We start from the raw sequence: 17,223 nt of genomic DNA, 5'->3' as shown, positions 1-17,223 counted from the left end.
TCTTACCAGGGGCAGGGAAGACAAGACAAGACAAGTAAGGTCCCTAGCTTCAGGGAGGTTACCATGTAGTAGGGGATAATTGACAATAATCATAAAACCAAACAAAGATACAGCATTTTCAGATAGTGGTAAATGCCAGGAAGGAACAACAGGATTAATGGACTGATTGTAGCAGATGGAGAGCTGCTTTAAAGAGGGTGGTCAGGAAAAGCTTCTTGGAGGAGGTGGCACTTGAGTTAAGGCAATCTGGCTTCTTAGAAAAATCTCCCTTGATTCCACATCTACTATCAGGGTTTTTCTACGTGGTTTTGTGGGTAAGAATCCAATTTGGGCTGTGATCTAGATGCATCTGACCAGTCCCCAGGAAAATGAGATACAGGACTGGAAGATAAGAATAGCAACAACAGCAGGGGATAGCATTTACATATAGCTTGTAATCTCTGCCATCAAGCCTTTTCTTAACTCCTTTGCATGGCTTCACCTAGCTCCTGTGTATATCAAGGAACTGGGCTGTTACTTCTGTGTTTAAACATCCCCAGCACTGCAAGAACAGTGAAGTGGAAAGGCATGTTCATTGCTCTTTCTTAAGACATCTCAGTCTTACTCCTTTGAAGTTCTTTGCAAACCACGGAATAATTTCTTCTCTCTTCCTTGGTGGGTCCTCCCTGATGGGAACTCGAGATAGATTCTTCTTGATGCATCTCCTCCTACTCTCAATTTAAAATGTTAAAATAACTGTGTCAGAGAGGTGAAACCTGTGCACCAATAGCTTTCTCCCAGCCTCTGATGATGTGTGCCATTCAACAGCTCTGCAGCTCGCGGCAGGTCTGTTTTTCTTTTCTCTCCCACACTCCCAGCTCCTCCTCGTCGATTTCGGGCGTGTCTTCAGTCTTAACTCGGTGGTCTCCAAGCCTTTGTTGAATAGGTAAGATTTCTCAGTCAATAAAGTCAGCGCAGTTTTCTACCCCAGCATTCCCCTCCTCTTTCTCTCAAAAAAGAAAGAAAGAAAGAAAGAAAGAAAGAAAGAAAGAAAGAAGAAAGAAAAGAAAAGAAAAGAAAGAAAGAAAGAAAGAGAAAGAAAAGAAAGAAAGAAAGAGAAAGAAAAGAAAGAAAGAAAGAAAGAAAGAAAGAAAGAAAGAAAGAAAGAAAGAAAGAAAGAAAGAAAGAAAGAAAAATGGGTGGGGGCTAAGACGGGGGAGAGGCTACTATTGCTAGCCTCTGGGGTCTACATTTTGTATTTCGCTGACAGCCCAGGGCCGCTCCAAAGCCCGCCGCGCAGCCAATGGGCAGCGGTGATTTATGGAGCTGACTAACGCGCGCTGAATGCGGCCTGTCAGAGCTCTGTGAATGGCTTCCCTTCGCCGCACAAGCCCCGGCTTTGTGTTGCTAAGCGATTAGAGCAGATGTAATGAGATTTTGCCCAATCCTCGCTTTGCCCTTTCCTAGCTTAGGCAAAATTGTGTGTGTTTTTGTGAATTTTTCGAGTTTGCCTGCGCATTGTGGCAAACAACGACTAACTTTGCCTCGAGTTTAACGAGACTGGATATTTCCCATTCAGAAGTGAGTAAAGAACACCTGTCCTCACAGGAGAAGGGAAAAAAAATCCCCTTTTGTGGGGGCTGAAACATTATCCTAATGTTATATTCATAGCCATAAATGACTTGCTACACTTTCTTTGCATACCTTATCTGGAATCTTGCAAAGGAGCTAAATTAAAGGAAAGAGAAATGGAGAGTGGGGGTGGAGCCCATCTCTGGTCCTCCAAATGAGAAGATAAAAATAAAAGCAGGCATCACAAAAGCATTACTTCTCTCAAGTAAGCTCTAAATTGGCCCACTGCTGGCAGAAAGTCCGATTATTTATGGCGATGAGGAATTTACTGATTTTTTTCCTTAATTACGCTCATCTCTTTGAAAGGGACTGAAGCCTCAATGTGCATTCTATAGAGGGTCATTTAGCAAAATGACATCAGACGCTGTGGCGTGCTCCGCGCATCGTGGCTTTAAAAAATGATTATTCTGTGCCACTAAATGGTATAGATGTACCAACACAGACTAGATTTTTAACTCTGGAAGACGTGCTGGCTACCCGTTCTTTGTTGGGTTTTGTAAGATGCATTTTGCGCTCGGCTTTCCGCTTGGCTGGAGACACGCAAACTGAATCTGCAAGTAATGCAGGCGGCGAGCGAGGAGCCGGCGAGAGGCCGAGTAGGATTCTAATCACGTCCTTGCTAACTGACAAGAAGCAAGCCAGCCAAAAACCCACCAATTTCTTTTTGAATCTTGGTAATTGGGTACTTTTACACGCAGCTCACGCTATTCGGAGAGAGTCACAAGCTTAGATAGACCAGTGTCTCAAAGCGACCACACATTTCTAATGCGTTTTTTTAATTAAAATCTCAATCCGTTTGGAATGAATTCATATCATATGTGCCTCTTACTTAAAATCAATATAGCAAGTATGTGTATTGGAGAAAATGAGTAGAAAATGTATGCCTGGAAGTGAGGGAAGAGAAACATACTCACCAGTAGGAGCTTGTATGTGGAGAGGGATGCCTCTCCAACCCCCATCCCAGAACCACCATCCTCCCCACCCAGACCTAGTCTCCATTATTTCATCCAGCCCCACCACAGTTTCACAGGGAGAAACTCAGAATGGAGTTGAGAATTGGAAAATGGTGGAGGACCCTCTCTTTCTGGTTCACTTTTTTGGGGGATTTTAAATTTTGATCAAAGGATAATGCAGCCATTAGTCACCATCTATTCTTTTTGGCGGGCATGTACATTTGCAGCATAGGATAGAAAGAAAACATATATACATGTACACACACACACACACACACACACACACACCCTCATTCATCATAAAGTAACCATTTGGATGGGACTGGCCATAGCACTTATCATTGTCATTTCTGCCACTTAGCATGTTTTGCAACATTTTCTTCTCCATCCACCTCTTCCCTTTGACATTTTCATAAAACTGGACCAGGGGCATCAGAGTCAAAGAAAGCTTAGAGTCAGCTGATTATTTTCATTTTAAAAAAAGGAAAAAAGTTTTATTACGAAACTAGTTTGTATAAAACAGGGTTATACATATTTTTGTAAGTTTGTAATAAAACAGTAAGAAAAAAAAAGGCAGTAATAGAAATCTCCAAAAGGCAACCTATCAAAACCAACTGGCTGCCACTTTGAGTTTGGACAGTAGCTGCATAAACTTTGTTCTTCTTGAACAGTATTTAATAACATCATTAATACATTAACAACATTTCTATAAAGTAAGACACATTGGTGCTGAAGTACAACTGGTGGCCTCTTGATCTCACCTATGAGGGGAGTTCTTTACAAAACCACATAGGGAAAATGGCAGTTGTAAGGTGAACTACACATCTAAAATATGCAGAGGTAATAGCATTACATGTTAAAGTATCAAGATATACACATTTTAAACCATTTGTACAAAACTTCTATAAATTTTTCTCTCTCTTTCTCTCTTATGTACAAAAATATCTTAATATATCCCCGAACTGGTTAGGATAGATACAAATAGATTTTTTATAATAAAAAATTCACAAAAGATTGGAAGCATTCTATAATGAAAATGGTAGAAAAGACAGTGTGAGGGAAGCCATGGGGTTTGGGAATCGGGCCCTGGAGGAGAAGCAGGGTTTCAAAGGGCTGAGAATAGCATAGTTTCACTGTAAACCAATGTCTACAGCTTATTGGGGTGGGGGCTACTGAGACGAAAGACACCAGCTCGTTTCTAGAGGGCTAAGAACTGCACTTTGAGAAAGGGCGGGGAGGTGAAGGGACCCGAGCAAGAGCTTTCAGCTGTGCGTGTTAGAGGTGATGGGAGTTACTATAACGCGTGTGCTGCTCCGTTCTGCCAGGAGCCCACTGCTTTTGCGCACAAGCTGCATTTTGCGCATTGACTCAGGTCCCAGTTGCTCTTCATATCTCCGTGAATGATTGGAGTGCAAAGATACTGTTCTGAGCGCTTCCCGTTTTCTGAAAGCCATGTCTCTCAGGCATGCCTCGCTTAGTTGGCGTTGGGGTTGGTTGACTGTTTTCGTTTTTTTCTTCTTCTCTTTTCTTCTTCTTCTTCTTTTTTTTTTTTTCTTTTCTTTTTCTCCCCCTCCCAACGCCACTGACAAGAAAGCACTAAAGACGCAGGTTGTGCGATCACCCTATAACAAGGAAAAGAACAGGAGAGGTTAATTTGAACGTGTAGGCTAGTGGTAGAGGGAGATGGAGGTCTGGGGAAAGAGTTTGTCAGGTAGACATCTCTTTTGACATGTCCCAGTATTCGGTTCACCAGTATCTCTGCACCTCACTACTACCCTTCACTCCTTGGAGACCTGGGCAAAGCCATTTTCAGACGCCAGTGCTGAAACTAACAAACTAGGACTTGAAATCGACCAACTTTCACAAATCCTTTAAATAAAAATCCCCTTATCTCCTTGGAGACATCCCCACTTCCACAGACACTCAGAGGGAGGACGAAGGCAAGAATACCCCCCTGCCCGCCCCAAAGTGCAACCTACCTGCTTCCAAAGTCCATTCGCACCAGGGCCTGACCAGGCCGAGCCCCTCAGAACCAGTTGGTGAAGTCGAGCAGCTCCTGCTCCTCGGGGCTGAGCGGGTCGTAAGAGCCCTCGTCCGACGAGTAGGATGAGACCGGCGAGCCGGCCATGGAGTTCAAGTCGTTGGAGTAGTTGGGGGAGATGGTGGGCGACAGGACGCCTGCCTGGAAGGCGGCGCTCACCGCGTCATGCTCGTCCAGCAGCTGCTGCAGCGCGCGGATGTACTCGACCGCCGAGCGCAGTGTCTCCACCTTACTCATCTTCTTGTTGGCCGCGCCGTTGGGGACGTGCTCCCGAAGGGTGGCAAAGCCCAGGTTGACCAACTTGACGCGGTTGCGCTCGCGCTCGTTGCGGCGCGCGACGGCGGCCGGCTGCTGCTGCGGCAGGCTGTAGCCAAAGCCGCTGAAGTTGAGCCGGCGTTTGCAGCGCATCAGTTCGGGCGAAGACGAGCGCTGTCGCTTGACTTGCTTGGGCGCTGACTTGTGACCGCCCCCTGAGGGCTGGCCGTCGGCCGCCGGTCTCAGCTGCGGCGCCTGCTGCTGCTGCTGCTGCTGCTGCGCGCTCTGCGCTGCCGCTGCGGCTGCTGCGGCCGCCGCGGCTGCGGCCGTGGCAAAGAAACAGGCTGCGGGCGGCAGGAAGGGCTGCTGGGGCTGCGGCTGGGGCTGCTGGCCGGCGCCGCCGCTCTCCATCTTGGCAGAGCTTTCCATGCGCAGCGGCGGCCAAGGAGTCGCGGAATCAGAGCGATCCGGGACGCGAGGTGCGGGGCCCGCGAGGGGGACACAGAGAGAACTTGGGTGCAGGAACAGAGAGGGAAAGAAAAGGAAATATGAAGCGGGAGCCCTGACGGAAGTTAAAAAATATACACAAAATCCCCGGGAGACTTCTTAGAGTGGGAGCAAAGAAGGTGAAAATGCTTTTTCTCCTCCCTGCACGCCGCCTCCTCCTCCCTCCCCTCCTCCCTTCGCGGGTTGGCTTCGGGAGCCTCGCGTGGCGCTCGCGTGTGAGGCTGCCGCTGGCGCCTTCTTGTTTCTAAGAAAAAAAAAAAAAAGCAGAAGCAGCAGCAAAAGTCAGTGCTGAACGCGCTGTGCCGCGTCTCGCGTTCCTCTCCTACTAAGGCTGCGCTCTCTTGCGCCGGGTCTCGGTCTCTCCAGCCGTGGCTCAGGCTGTTTTTATTATTTTGTTAACTCCCTTTCTTTCTGATTTCCTTCTTTCACTCGCCCTCCCTGGCCGGATCCCTGTCGGTGCGCCTTCCACGTTCCCTGGCCAGAAGTGAGAGAGTGCTGGGCTGCCGGAGTGCGTCCGCCTTTTCAATGGGACACCCAGCCCCACGCGCAGCCCTGGCCCCGCCTCGCCCCCCACTCCCCGCTGCTGCAGCGAGCGGCTGCAGCCCCCACTCCCCCCCTCCTCTTACCTCTTCCTCCCACCCACTCCCTAAACTCCCCCTCCTCCTCTCCTCTCCCCCCTCCCGTTCCTTTCTCCCGCTCCTTGCAAACTCTCCATTCAGCTGGGTTTGTTGTTGCAGTGCGTGCGCCTGGCGCGTGCCGGACTCCCGGCTGAATAAACAGGCGGCGCGCTCGGGGCGGGCTGCAGCCGGGGGTGGCTTTAGGAAGGGGGTGGGGGGCGTCACAGGAGGGACAAATGGCTCTAGGAATTGAGGTGTATAGGTGGAAAGATTTGGGGTGAAGCTCTCTTGGATTCTGCTAAGAACTTGAAGCAAAGCGCAGGGAAGGGTTTGGGCAGAAAAAATGGCACAGGAACGGTGTGGAGGTGAGGAGGGAGTGGGGCTCGACTTTTCCTGTTTTCTCCCTCTCCTCACTGTTATTCTCTTCGGGTTCTTCGGTGACCTCAGAAATTGGAGCAAATTACGATTGAAGTTTAGAAACATGGTTGGGGGAGGGACTCCGTCCAGAACAGTGAAAAAAAGTGCTGGACTATGTGAAAACGTGGGTTCTAGTCCCAAGGCGTCCTCTCAATGCTCTGTGGCTCCTCGAAGTGGCATCCTCTCTGAGCCTTCGCTTCCTCGTCTGCAGCCACAGAATATGGTCTCTAATGTCCCATTCAGCTCTAAAAACTAGGATGTGCTCCCCATAACTGAGCAAGTGTGGGGGGGGGGGGCCGCGGGGAAGCGACACCGAGGAGTCGTTGTGAGCCGTCCTGTAGGTGGGTGTATATGGCAGGGACGTCCCCCTAGGATGACCTCTGGCCCCCTGTACCATCGCCCCCTACCGCCACCCCCTCCCCATAAAGATTATTTCCGGACCAGCTTAGGGGATATCATAAAGAAGGGAGTGCTCTGGGATACTCCCAGACCCTCGGAGAAGAAAGATGCGGGGCGGGGGTTGAGTGATGGCGCTTAGGGCACTGGTGGGGATTCCTGGTTGTTCGGCGCCGCCGCGGGCACCTCGGCGGCCTTGGCGCAGCCACCATCCCGCCCCAGGCGTGTGCCCGGCGGGCCGGTGGCAGGCGACTGGGAGCGGAGCCCGGCGGGGCCGCGTGCTGGCGCCGAGAGGGAGGGGGAGGCGATTGCAGCCGTCGCTCGACCGCTTGGACAGCGCCTGCCCAGGCGCCCTTCCTGGGCCTTCGGCCCTGGCGCTCTCTGGCCAGAACCCCGTCCAGCTTCAGGACGTCTGGGGACGCGGCGCTGAGGAGAAAGCAGACCGAGCAATAGGCCCCATCTCTTTAAGGATCTGGTCGGAGAGAGGCTGGGGCATGTCTCAGGTCTTGTCTACATAGGCAGAACGAAGTGGAGGGCAATCATCCATTTGACTTTCCAGTAGAAATAATCCGAGATCTGGGTGCAGGAATGATTGTGGTGAATTATCCGGATAATTGGTTCTAATTGAACTCCCCTTTGTGGAGGTGGATCTTTCTAAAGGGCCAAGGGGATGACCCAGAGAGCTGCTCTTGGTATGTGGGCTGGCTGAGTGTTTCTGGAACAATAGTGATGATGGTGGGCAGTAAGGACGGGCAGCTCCCGAAGTGAATCACCTCTCTTCTCTGCCTCAGTTTCATCTTTGCAGAATAGGTAGGCTTCAGAGGTATAGGACCAAATCGTGCCAACAGAGGTCAATTCTGTAACCTTTCCCAGCCACACAGCCCCTTCTCCCCACGGTAACCTGTGGCTTGATGGCCTCACAGGACTGGCTGAACCCCGTGGGATTCACACCTCAGGCCTTTCTCCACATCCCTGACCAAGGAAAGGGCCTAAGAGCTCTCTGGAAGTATAGGAGGTGAGCACCCAAAAGCAGAGTCGCAACACAGCCTGGGCACCCTGCACCTCCCAGCCAGAGTAAGCCTCAGACCACTTGCAGAAATAGGAATTATTCAGGCACTCCTTACCCACCTCCCACATGACCCAGCTGTGTCCTAATGCCCCATTCACTCTGTTTCAGCCAAATAGTTGAGTGTTGGGGGAGGGAGGGAGTGTCGCAAACGTGGAAGCATCTAGATGTGTTTTCTTTTACATTAAGCTGAAACATGAGCCCCAAACTCCCTACCAACTTGGACTCACTTCACAAAGGTCCCGAGTCTGAGCTCTACCACAATGGTGCCTTATAACCTTGAACAAGGCCTCTACTGGCCTCAGTTTTCTGATCTACACACGAGATGTACAGTAGCTAATTTTGAAACTTGTATCTAACAGCTTAGAAAATTTGCTGGTAGCCAGCACGTGTTTCCTTTTCCAGGATGCATACACAGAGATCTCAATACCAGGGAAGTAGAGGACAGAACCTCCTCTCCTCCTCCCCCCTACACACACCATGAAATGGGTGCCCAAATGGAAGTGCATTGTAGTGAAGAAGCCTTGTCTAGTAGTGGCCTTACTCATTGGCCTCAGGCCAGGAGGAAGGACAGTCATTGCTGGGATCCTTCTGGCCAAAACCGCCAGAACATTTGTCTCTATTCTCCCTATGCCAGCCCTGAGCCTGTCCTCACTCTTCTCACCCTAGTATGCTAAGTTTTCTTCCTTACATGCTTTGCAAAGCCTTCCAAGAACCGAGGTGTTCTCCTCCCCCCACTCAAGTAAACCTGGAGTTTGCACCTCAACACTGTCATCTCCACTTTCTCCTCCAACCCTAGGGCAGAACAGTCTATAATTTTTCTTTAGAGGTTTGCATTTCTATCCTTGGGGATTCTACCAAGAGAGTTTTCCATTGATATTGGCTTTCTGGTTGTTTTCACCAGTGTGAAGCAAAAGATGGGAGGCTCAGGAGCCAAAATTAGAATCCTGCCTCTGACTCTGTGACCTAGATTATAATCCCTCCTCCCGACCTGAGAGAACTGGCCACATGTTCTGCTCTCCTAGGCCCATGGAATTCCAGATAAAGCAGGCTGATTTGACTTGGTATCTAGGCCCCGTTACCTGAGAGCTGTGTGACCCTGAGACACTCTAGGGGTCTCTATTTCACCTATGCCAATAATTATAGTATCTACCTCCAAGAGTTGTGAGACTTCAATGATATGTATGTAGAGCACTCTAGCCCAGGTCTAAAGAGAAAGGGATTAATAAGAAAGTCATGCTCACACAACCCACCCAGGAAAGGGTGTGTGGCAGGAGGAGCCTCAGCACTTGGCTTCCTGGAACCACTCTGTGATCATCACTCCAGCCAATGGAGATCCAGTGCCACTCTGTCTCACTGTCCCAGCACCTAGGGGTGAGTCATTCCTGTCATTTTTGAGAAATGGTGGTGATACTGGCATATTAAGATGATGGAGATAGTAACCCGATTTTTAGACATGAATAGTAGCAAGTAAGATAGACTATAGAGATGTTCTGTGGCCTCCACATGCAAGGGGCTTCAGCAGAGCCACTGGGCCCTGCTTTCTTGGCTCCCTTGCCACACAGTGGGCCTGATTCTGAGCAAGTCCTTAGGGCTTTAGTTGGCTAAGACACTTGAACAATGTCCCATTTATCTTCACATGAAGGGAGAAGTAAACAACTCACAAAAGGAAGGTTTGATACCTTCATTCATAAATGAGGTGGTAGTACTCCCTTAGCCTGTATGTCAAGGGTGTTATGAGAATTAAATCAGATGTTGTTGGGTAATTTGCTTTGCAAGTCTCTCCACATATCAGAGATTGCCTTTTCACTTTTTCGAATAGCAGCATTCAGTGGTCTGTCTTGTCATGAGGGTGGGGGAGTGGGAAGGACAAAGCACTGATCCCCTTTGGTGAGTATCACCCAGAGTACAGACATTGCAGAAAGATGAGAAGGCTTCTCTTTCTCCTCCAATACAATAAGGGACTTAATTTCTGCACCTTCAGGCCCCTTTCCTATATCAGAACACTCTGGAGCTGAACCATACTTCAGATTAGACTTTATCTTCATTCAGCATCAGGATCTGTAGGGGGAGATGGCTTTCCTAGTGGCCAAAGGGGTCTGCTGCCCTGAGATCAGAGACCCTGTGCCCTGAGTCTCCTGCCACCTTAATTTCCATTCACAGCTGAAGGCCAGGCCAGTACCACCTTTGCTGAAGCTCAAGACCTATGTATGTTCTCTTGATTGTGTGTTGTCTCTCTGTAAAAAGAAGATATGACTCATCTCTTTGAAAACCAATTTATGCTTTCTCTTTGGGGAGAGGGATTGATATTAAAAGTGAAACTAGGATTTTCATTGGACAAATAATTTAACAAAGTTATATTTTTAACTTTAGTTAGATTCTGAATCAGGGGCAAAGGGAATACAAAGATGAACACAAGTCTTGGATTCTGGATTTTGTTACAGGATTTTAAGTGTAATCCTCAATTTGGGGGTGACTTGAGTTCCAGAAGCAATGGATGCTTTGAGAAAAGTGAGTGTGCTTGGCATCCATAGCCAATATTCATCTTCCAGGAGCTATAATTAATACAGGGCCTCTGTCCTGCTGGGGTGTGTGCTGTTCTAAGGCTGTGCTAGACACTGTCCTACCCAGGGAAAATGAAAAGGACTTTACTGCACAATCTACTGCCTCTAAGAATACCCTACCCAAGGTAATTTCAGAAAGGATTGCTGCCCAGCCTGCATTGACTCTGCACCAGCCTTGGAGGGCCTGCTCAGGGGGCAGAATAGCACAAACCATGTATTTGGCTTGGCTCAGCTTCCTGGTCACAGCAGCCAGGCTTGCACCTGCATTAAGGAATTCAGCCTTCTAACAAATCTATTCACTTTTTCAATATGCTTTAAAAAGAAAAAAGTTTGAAAAAACAAAACAAAAAAAGCACAAACTATATTTTATTGTGGCTTTTGGGATAAGGAGGGAATGTGGGGTGGGGTGAGGAGGTAATTTGCAGCCACCCTCACAAGTCCTTTTGAAGTTCTCCAAATAAGGAGAAGTAACGCTAAGTCTTTATTTTTTTCTAAAGCCCCATTTACATTATGATTAAATACCTTCCTTGGATGAGCATAAAGAAAGTCGTTAATCTATATAGCTCTCCAAAGAATCAATACATTCTAAACTTTTGTAGGATTTGTTACACTCTATTTTGTTACAGTAGGCCAGCTCCTCTCTGTCTAGGCACATGGCTTTCCTTCCCTCCTCCTCCCCACCTCCTCCAAGAATGAAAGTAAAGTAAAGGTCTTTCACGGTAAACAAAACCAGCTGATTCTTCACAGAGAACCCCTGAATAGCTGGAGAAGAAAAAAAAACTTACAATAAATGGTGCATTTTTTTCTCTGCTGGGTATAGTATTCAAGGATCAGGGCAGTATTCAAACAGAGGTCCATTTTTTGCTCAGCAAGAGAGTTTAGAAAAGAAGCGTGGAGTCCATTCAGAGCTCTCCCCCCTTCACAATCGAAGGGCTCTATGAAACCTATCTTCCATGCCTTGTCAGAGTGTTTCTGGGGACCAATTAGTGCTTTGTTGCACGGCTTCTTTGCTGAATCTTTGAGCCGCAAGAAAAAGCGCTCTTGAGTCTCCCCTTATTTTGACCATTTCAGTCATTACTCAGTGTAATAATTAATATGACAACTGGACGCTGGAGTTTGTATAGAAACACCTCAGCTACAGGAGCAAGTGTGCAGTGGGTGGTAACGAGCCGCACATCAGCCGGAGAAGCCACACACACAAAAAAAGGAATGAATGGCAAGAGAGAAAGAGAAGGAATAAAGATAAAATAGTTGGCACAACGCAGGGGAACATAAAACAGACTCAAATGAGAAGAAGGAGGGGGAAGGGGGGACAATTTAAAGGGGAGGGGGAAAAAACGCCCTACAGAGGTTAACTTATTTTGAAACTGTTTTCTGAATAGAACCGTGGACGTGAGTGACTGGATTTCAGCCCATCAAATCTCCCACCCCGACTTTGTGGATCCTCTTGGAACTCGGGGGTGGGGAAGAGGGCTCCAGCAAACTTTAGGTTCTCCCCAGGGTTCTTCTGGAAGGTGTACCCAACATGCTACTCAGCCCGATTCCCAACCCTTTGCACCAGGTTTGGCTTCTGTTTTTATTTTTGCAAAGTCTGTTCCTCTTGGCTCCAACTTCCGTCTTTGGAGTTGTTAATGGAGAAGTTAGGGTGCTATGTAGACTCACCAGGCGAGTGCAGTACTACTACCCTGGGGATGAATGTTGGTGAGAAGCCATTCCAGATAGACCCCCAACAACTCTGCTTCGTTGACCCTCAGAACAGTACCCTGTGGGACTCCTGAACCGTAAGGAGTCTCCCTGGTAGCGCGCAGCGGGGCCAGGAGCTGTGCTCCGGCCCCCGTGCGGTGCCCAGCTCTGCAGGTTCCCGAAAGTGCGCCCCTGGGTGGGGTTGCAACCCGCCCCGTGACGGCATAATAAATAATTAGAGGGTTTAAGCGTGTTAGCCACAGCTCATGCTAATGAGCCAGATAAGGGCTCACGCTAACCCGAAGTGACAGTTTGCATATAGGAGGGAAGAAGAAAAAATCCTGCTTCCCCCCCACGCACAAACTTGATTGCTCCTTCTCAAATTCATGTCCCCAAATGCCTTCCCCCATTCCTCGGACTTCCCTCTTCTCACATGCCCCCACTTCAGCCACAACACACACACTATCCGTTTTTGACCCTTCCTTTGCCTTTCACCGGGTCAGACGGCATTGTGACGTCACAAAACCCCTGGGTGCCTATATCTGACCTGCGCGGAAAGTTCATTCTGAGTGCGTCCTGGCGAGTCTCAGCCCCCAAGCGGGTGGAACGCACCAAGGGTCTCATCCGCGACGAAGGGCTTTAACGCTCAGGGTCAGCAACCTCTGAGAGCTCTTGGGGACTTGCGCGCCCTTGGATGCTCTTGCGTTCAACAGGGCTAGGAGACTACCGGCTGGGGCGAGGAATGCAGGCGCCTAGAGCCTTGGAGCTCCTGAAACGTTCCTGCCGCCTCCGGAAAGCAAGGGCAGTTTACCGAAGTGACTGAGGTCAGTCGTGTGTCCCCATTGTGTGGCCACGTGTCCTGTGTCCATCACCACCTTCCCAAAGTCCAAGCTCAGCCCGACTCCTTGCGGTGCGGCCTGGGAATGCTCTGGCCTATAAATCAGCTTCGTGGCTGGAGCTGTCTCCACCACCGTGGCAAACCTGGACGCTGGCCCCGAGGGCAAAGGGAAAGTGTACTCCTAACAGATTCAGGAGGAAGCAGCCGCAGCCTGAGCGCAGCATCTGCCAGGGAAACTGTGCGCCCCAGGTCAGCTAGTTAACTATTTCATCCCTCCCCACCACTCTTCCCTAGGCCAAGTATTTGCAGCACGGGCAGGGACCAGTAACTGATTTTCAGGCCTTTTGAGAGGAAGAGGAAGAGAGAGGAAGAGAAGGATTTCTAATAGTAGATATTCACTGTCATGGACTCTTTAGGAAACAGCAACAAAGACAAGATTAAGTAAGTTGATATTTGTAAAATGCTGACAACAGTGCACATAGTAAACACTGGATATGTGTTAAATAAGTACAAACAGACAGAAATAGATAACAGGAGGTATATGCTAATCATCTAAGATGTTAGAAAATACTGTTCAGATCTAAAAATGATCAAGGCTGACATGCTCATTGATTCATCAAATAACTATGAAACCTAATCAGAGGGGAATAAGACACAATGAGTGCCTTCAATACATTTGTGACTTAGTAGACATTAAAGGAGATGTATAAGAAAGTCCATTAAAACATGCGGTGGGGGCAACCATGGAGAATCTTCTTCCCCATGCTCCCTTCTCTTTGACCTCCCACCTTCCTGCATCTCCCACCCCACATAAATACACAATCTAGGTAAAAGTGGTGGACTTGTTATGCAAACACATCCTAATGTCATCCAGCCCCTCTTCCCCAACCAGATGGTCACCCCTAAGCTTCTCCTATATAACAATTCATGAGCAGACACTAATGATTTCAACATACACACACCCTTTGACACATGTTACTGTTAGGTGCAATGAAAAGGCAAGTCACTTAAAGAGACAGATCCCAGAAAATCCTGAAACTTTCTACCTCAGTGACCTCTGGCAAGTTGCTCATCGTCTCTCAGGCTCTATAAAATGAGAAGGTTGAGTAAGATGCCTCCCCTCTGATTCTGACTAAATAGAGAATACAGGCGTGGACCACATGATCCTCTAGTGGCAACCATTCCTCTCTTTGAATAGACGAACTTGGTTTGCTGTTCTTCTCCCACTGCCCTCTTGCCATAAGAACCTTCATTAGGCAAATGATGTCATCAGTGAGACCAGTCCTTGCTGGTGCCAGGATTACGGCTCTTGGTAGCCAGAAGGCAATGTCATTGGGTCAGCATGACTTTAGCCCTGGGGACTAGGGCAAGAGATCGGCCATTGGCACATCAGATGCACATGCAAACGGATGAAACTCACCATTGTCGCTGACAGCATTGCTTGGGAAATAGGATTCTCCTCTACTCCTGGGCAGTTTTGGGTCTAGGAACTGGGACCCCGAGAAGCTGTAATTTCTGCGAGTTGTGTGGGTCGTTCGCCACCTGCCGGTTATTTTGCAAACTGCAGCTGGGACTGTGAACATTTGCAACTTGATTCATTCAGGACTACTTGATTCTATTCCATTAATTCTTCTCCATACAATTTGGCTCAACCATAGAGCATCGTGCCGACTTAATGACGTTCTCCCCTGATACTCCCATTAGAGATATCTGAGATGTTTGTTAATATTCAGATTCTGAAGCTTTATCCCAGACCCACCAAATCAGAATCTGGCAAATTGGCTCTTTTAACAAGCTACCTGGTAGTCCTTTTGTATACTAAAGATAAAGAACTATTTATCTAGAGGTATTCTGGGTGATAAGACAGTCTCCATTACTCAGACTCATGAAGAACTAATATATTCTGATAAATAAGTTAAACTAGCCATGTAAATATGTTAATACTTTATTTGGGTAAGAGGATGCCCTAGTGACTTGAGGGGGAGGAGAGGCTCAGTAAGTTATTACAAAGATGGCCTTTGATACTGGCCCTGAAGAATGGTCAGAAACTTGCAGCAGGAAGAAAAGAGCCACAGGAACAACCTACCCAGCCCCGGAGCCTTTCGCTTCCTTGACTTTCTCCACTCCAGTAGCCTTAACCTCCATTCCTCTTCAGCCACCCCTTTCAAGTCTGCATCTTGGGCTTTGTCTTTACCCAGAAGAGCCCCACTTTGGAAATCTTAACTTTCCATTCCCCCGTGTAGCCTCATCCTCTGATTCTTCCTCATCCTCACTTCTGCCCTACCTCTCTCCAACCTCCTTTCCTGAGCTCTATTTCTTCCAATCTGGTCTCCCCCCAACTCAGGAAAGTTTGATTGATTAACTCATAAACCTGTAACTTATAAAATGCGTACCTTCCCATCCTAAAAAAAAGGCCGATACACTCTTTGACCTTGTGACCACCTTTAGCCCTCTGCCAAATTTTTTGAACATTAGTCAACACCCACAGTTTCATTTATTTCTTGCTCTTCCCTCTGGAGTACCCAGAGTGTGTCTGTGGGAATCTTTCTGGATGAGGGGGGCTGAGTAAAGATTGTGGGTAGGGCTCATCCAATCTGTTGAGGGACTGAGGATGAGTGAGGGAGAACTTACTCTCTCTACCTGTCTTGGAGCTGGGGCACTAGTCTTCTCCTAACTTTGGACTCAGACTCATACTGGAACTGTAGTCTGGGTCCACAGTTTGTCAACTGCAGATCTTGGGACTCAGCCTCCATAACCACATGAGCTAATGTCTTGAAATACATGTCCATCTACATCTAATTTCTTACTGGTTCTGTTTTCTGGAGAACCCAGACTAATACAGTCACCCCGACTCTATTTTGCTACACATAAAAGATACATCAGGTCCTACTTTATTTGATCATCTCAATGCATCTGGCCCTGCTGATCACTCCTCTCTTCTTGAGATTCTCTCCTCCTTTGACTACCATGGTTCTTATCCTTCTGATCCTTTGTTTCTCAGTACTTAGTTTTTTTAGTTTCTCATCCCCAGTGTCAAGTTCCTTGATGACATATGCTGCCCTTAGAGTTTAGCTTCCACCTCTTCTGCTGATGACTCTCAAATTCTTGGTTCTGGACTGACCTCCCTGGGATCTGAAACTGGTGTGACCAACATTGCTACTGGAATATTCCATGGATGTATCAAGGGCAACATATTTGAAACTGAGATCATGCTTATTCCCTCAACTCATTCCCTCCTTTTGTGTTCTATATTTCAGGGTTTAGCACCATCCACCCACACAGTCAAACCAAAATCCTGGGGTCATGCCATACTCTCACCACTCTCTCACAGGCACTCCACAACCACCAAGTCTTAACAATTATACACACACACACACACATATACACACACAAACACACACATTTAGTATGTATATAATATAAACAAATGTACATAATGAAAAATCCATCTGAATTTAAATCATTTTCTTCCTCCCTATTACTATATCATTGCTTTACTTCAGTATTGTCCCAGCTGGTATTCATGCTTTTAGTTTAATCTCCCTCAAATACTTTTTCTTCACTGCCACCAGAATGATCTAACTAAATGTCACAGTCACACGTATAAAAGGCATCAGAACATTAAAAAATGGAACTTTATATTACAGCCCGAGACAAAGAGATCTTTACAAAGTATCACATACCCTATTGCTCCTCTACAAAACCTTTCAGAACAGGGGAACAGGATGGCTGAATAGAAGCCTTCACCTACCATTCTCCCCACAGGAACACCAAATTGTGTGACTATCCACACAAAAAAGCATCTTCATAAGAACCAAAAATCAGGTAAGCCATCACAGTACGCTATTTTAGTTTTATATCACTGAAAGGGACACCTAAGAAGGTAGAAAAGACAGTCTTGAATTGCTGATGCAACTCCTCCCCCATCACCCCAACACTCCAGCAGCAGTGGACGCATGGCGTGGAGAGAGAATCTGTGTGCTTCGGTAAGGGACAGCAAAGGGATTGTGGGACTTGGCATTGTCCTGCCCTGCCATAGTGGAAAGCAACACCAGGCAGAACTCAGTCAGCACCCACAGAGGGAGCATTTAGACCAGGCCGAGCCAGAGGAGAATTGCCCATCCTAGTGTTCAAAAGTTTAGTTCTTGCAAGTCTCACCAACATGGGCTAAACAGCTCTTGGGTACTAAAGAAACTCAAAAGGCAGTCTAGGCCACAAAGACTGCAATTCCCAGGCAAGTCCTGATGCTATGCTGGGCTCAGAGCCAGTGGACTT

General features: G+C 47.8%; 1 protein-coding gene and 2 long non-coding RNA genes across 3 annotated transcripts; 1 reads left to right on the top strand and 2 right to left on the bottom strand.

Moving 5' to 3' along the window:
- Positions 1–3,027: 3,027 nt before the first annotated feature.
- ASCL1 (achaete-scute family bHLH transcription factor 1) lies at positions 3,028–5,864 on the bottom strand. The gene is made up of 2 exons (XM_016924057.4): positions 4,544–5,864; positions 3,028–4,186 (listed from the first exon to the last, which is right to left on the bottom strand). Exon 1 carries the CDS (start codon positions 5,287–5,289, stop codon positions 4,591–4,593), a length of 699 nt encoding a protein of 232 aa, XP_016779546.1. The 5' UTR covers positions 5,290–5,864; the 3' UTR covers positions 3,028–4,186; positions 4,544–4,590.
- A 3,669-nt stretch (positions 5,865–9,533) lies between these two features.
- LOC107967620 (uncharacterized) lies at positions 9,534–12,280 on the bottom strand. The gene is made up of 2 exons (XR_001708228.4): positions 12,090–12,280; positions 9,534–10,100 (listed from the first exon to the last, which is right to left on the bottom strand). It is a non-coding gene; the product is annotated as an uncharacterized LOC107967620 (long non-coding RNA).
- Positions 12,281–12,677: 397 nt separating this feature from the next.
- On the top strand, positions 12,678–16,773 carry LOC107967619 (uncharacterized). The gene is made up of 3 exons (XR_001708227.3): positions 12,678–12,934; positions 13,243–13,389; positions 16,596–16,773. It is a non-coding gene; the product is annotated as an uncharacterized LOC107967619 (long non-coding RNA).
- Positions 16,774–17,223: the final 450 nt, after the last annotated feature.

This window comes from Pan troglodytes, chromosome 10 (assembly GCF_028858775.2).
Source record: "Pan troglodytes isolate AG18354 chromosome 10, NHGRI_mPanTro3-v2.0_pri, whole genome shotgun sequence".
Classification (NCBI taxonomy): domain Eukaryota; kingdom Metazoa; phylum Chordata; class Mammalia; order Primates; family Hominidae; genus Pan; species Pan troglodytes.
This window is presented reverse-complemented; position numbering and strand designations above follow the sequence as displayed.

Coding starts and splice junctions, on each gene's coding strand:
- ASCL1 (XM_016924057.4), bottom strand. CDS start 5,289: ATGGAAAGCTCTGCCAAGATGGAGAGCGGCGGCGCCGGCCAGCAGCCC.